A 1,997-nucleotide genomic window follows, 5' to 3' on the forward strand; every position below is an offset into this window, starting at 1 on the left:
TCCCATAAATTCACTTGAATTCTGTGAATCCAACTCAACAACGGAAATAACTAGAGATCTCAACTGTTGGGATATTCATTATTTTTGTTTTCCAAACTAATCGGCCAAATTCGCGTACTTAAGTTAGCAATTGTAATTTAGTTTTGAAAAAGAAGATTCTTAATGAAGATTGAGAGTTTCAAAAATTGAGAATACATTGTGATTAGTGAGTCTAATAATCAAAAACGATTTCCTTCTCCCTCCCCTCTTTTTCTTTTTCTAACTTCTACGTACCTTCTTGTTTAAAGGAACCATGAAAATTGGATCTTAAAAAACGACCAAAATTGAACATAAACTATAATTATTTTGCGAAGGTTTAATTGTAATTAAATCTAGATCATATGCCTGAAGCCGCTGTGATGACGGATCAAGTAATCATCGGCACCGTTGGATATGCCGAACATCGAACTTTCACCAAGGAACTGTTGATGCTGTGCTCTCTCTAAATCTTTCTGCCTCCTAAGCTCCAATACCTTCTTATGCGAATTCGAATGCTTCATGGGCACAAATGTCGGACTCGAAGCCGGTCGGTATTCGGGTACTAAACGACCCGCTTTGTACCTCACCCCGCACGCATTACACAAAGTTTTCGGCCCCATTGGCCCACTCCGCCACTGCGGAGTTTTCTCCGATGAGCAATGCAGACATTTCCTGACGGGTCCCGCATCCGAATTGGAGTTCGGGTTATCTCGTTTTCTGGCAGGTGCGGGTTTGGTTGTGGGAGAGACGTGAAGGAGGCGAGTGGTCCAATCACAAGGGGCAGCCCTTGACCTCTTGGACCGGGCCTTCCCTGGAAGTGGGGTATCAGGTTGGAAGATTGCGTTGGCGGAGTTCCGGGTCGACTCCGGATGAGTGTCGGAGGAGGAGGATTCGGGTGTTGGTGGTTTGGGTCCGGGAAAATAGTGGTATTTGGTCTCCACGTCATGTTCGGCAGAGAATGAGTCCTCCACAAAATTTGACAGCCATTCAAGCTCCGCCAAGTCATCGTACTGTAGAAGAATTTTCCAAATTTAGATATGAATCCAACTAATTCTCAAATATTCGCAATTGAAAATCTAGAAAATTCTGCATGAAAAAGAACTTACGGGAACGCAGAGCTCGCCGGAGAATTGAGAACCTGCAAATCCGTTAAATTTGTTATCGCCACCGGAAACGGACGAATTGCAGCTATCATTGGAGGTTAAAAGGGAAGAATCGGAAGAATTGTTTCCGATAACGTTATTGCTACTATTATCGAAGAATCCGTCGCCCATTATGGCGTCATCGTTGGACAAATTAAGGAGGTCATCAATGGCGAAGTGGTCTCCGTGTTTCTGCTCAGAAATTCTCTTATCCAACGAGAAATGGTCGCCTGCACCGGCGGCGTAGAAGTAGCCTGATGCCTCCATTGATATAATTTACGAAACGAATTAAGGATTCGACGAAAGGGCTGTATTAATTTTAGAGAGAGAAACAGAGGAGTGTTGTCTAAGCAATGAATATGGATATAGAGAAAGAAAGTTGAACGGTCTTACAGGAGATAAAAGAGCAGAGTTTTTAGAGAGAGATTGTTGAACAATTTAGAGAGAGAGAGAGAGAGAGGGGGAGGGAGGAAGCGTAGCTTTGGTTTTAAGGGGAATGCAGTGAGTGATTGTGCCCAGTGATAGACTGTGGGAGGGACTAGGGAATGGGTTTTGAGGAGGGAAGGGAGGGGCTTAAATGGAAATTAATGAAAAATTGGTGCATCTTTTTACATGCAGAGTGGCAGAAGGATATGAATATAAAAATGGGCCACTTGCAAGTTATGTTTTTAATTTTTTTTTAAAAATTGTTAAGGGGGCGTAAATAAACAATTTAAATGGAATTAAATTAAATGTTAATTTCTTAAGTTAATTGTAATTGTTTTTAGTTTTAATGTGCTTGTGAAATGACGAGTTGGCAATTGTAATCTTTCACCCAAAAAGATAAAGATATTCTTG

General features: G+C 41.6%; 1 protein-coding gene across 1 annotated transcript; it reads right to left on the minus strand.

Annotated features, from left to right (window-relative positions):
- Window positions 1–245: 245 nt before the first annotated feature.
- On the minus strand, window positions 246–1,611 carry LOC120011497 (GATA transcription factor 9-like). The gene is made up of 2 exons (XM_038862622.1): window positions 1,125–1,611; window positions 246–1,028 (listed from the first exon to the last, which is right to left on the minus strand). Exons 1-2 carry the CDS (start codon window positions 1,425–1,427, stop codon window positions 372–374), a joined length of 960 nt encoding a protein of 319 aa, XP_038718550.1. The 5' UTR covers window positions 1,428–1,611; the 3' UTR covers window positions 246–371.
- Between the last annotated feature and the right edge of the window lie 386 nt (window positions 1,612–1,997).

This window comes from Tripterygium wilfordii, chromosome 12 (assembly GCF_013401445.1).
Source record: "Tripterygium wilfordii isolate XIE 37 chromosome 12, ASM1340144v1, whole genome shotgun sequence".
NCBI lineage: Eukaryota > Viridiplantae > Streptophyta > Magnoliopsida > Celastrales > Celastraceae > Tripterygium > Tripterygium wilfordii.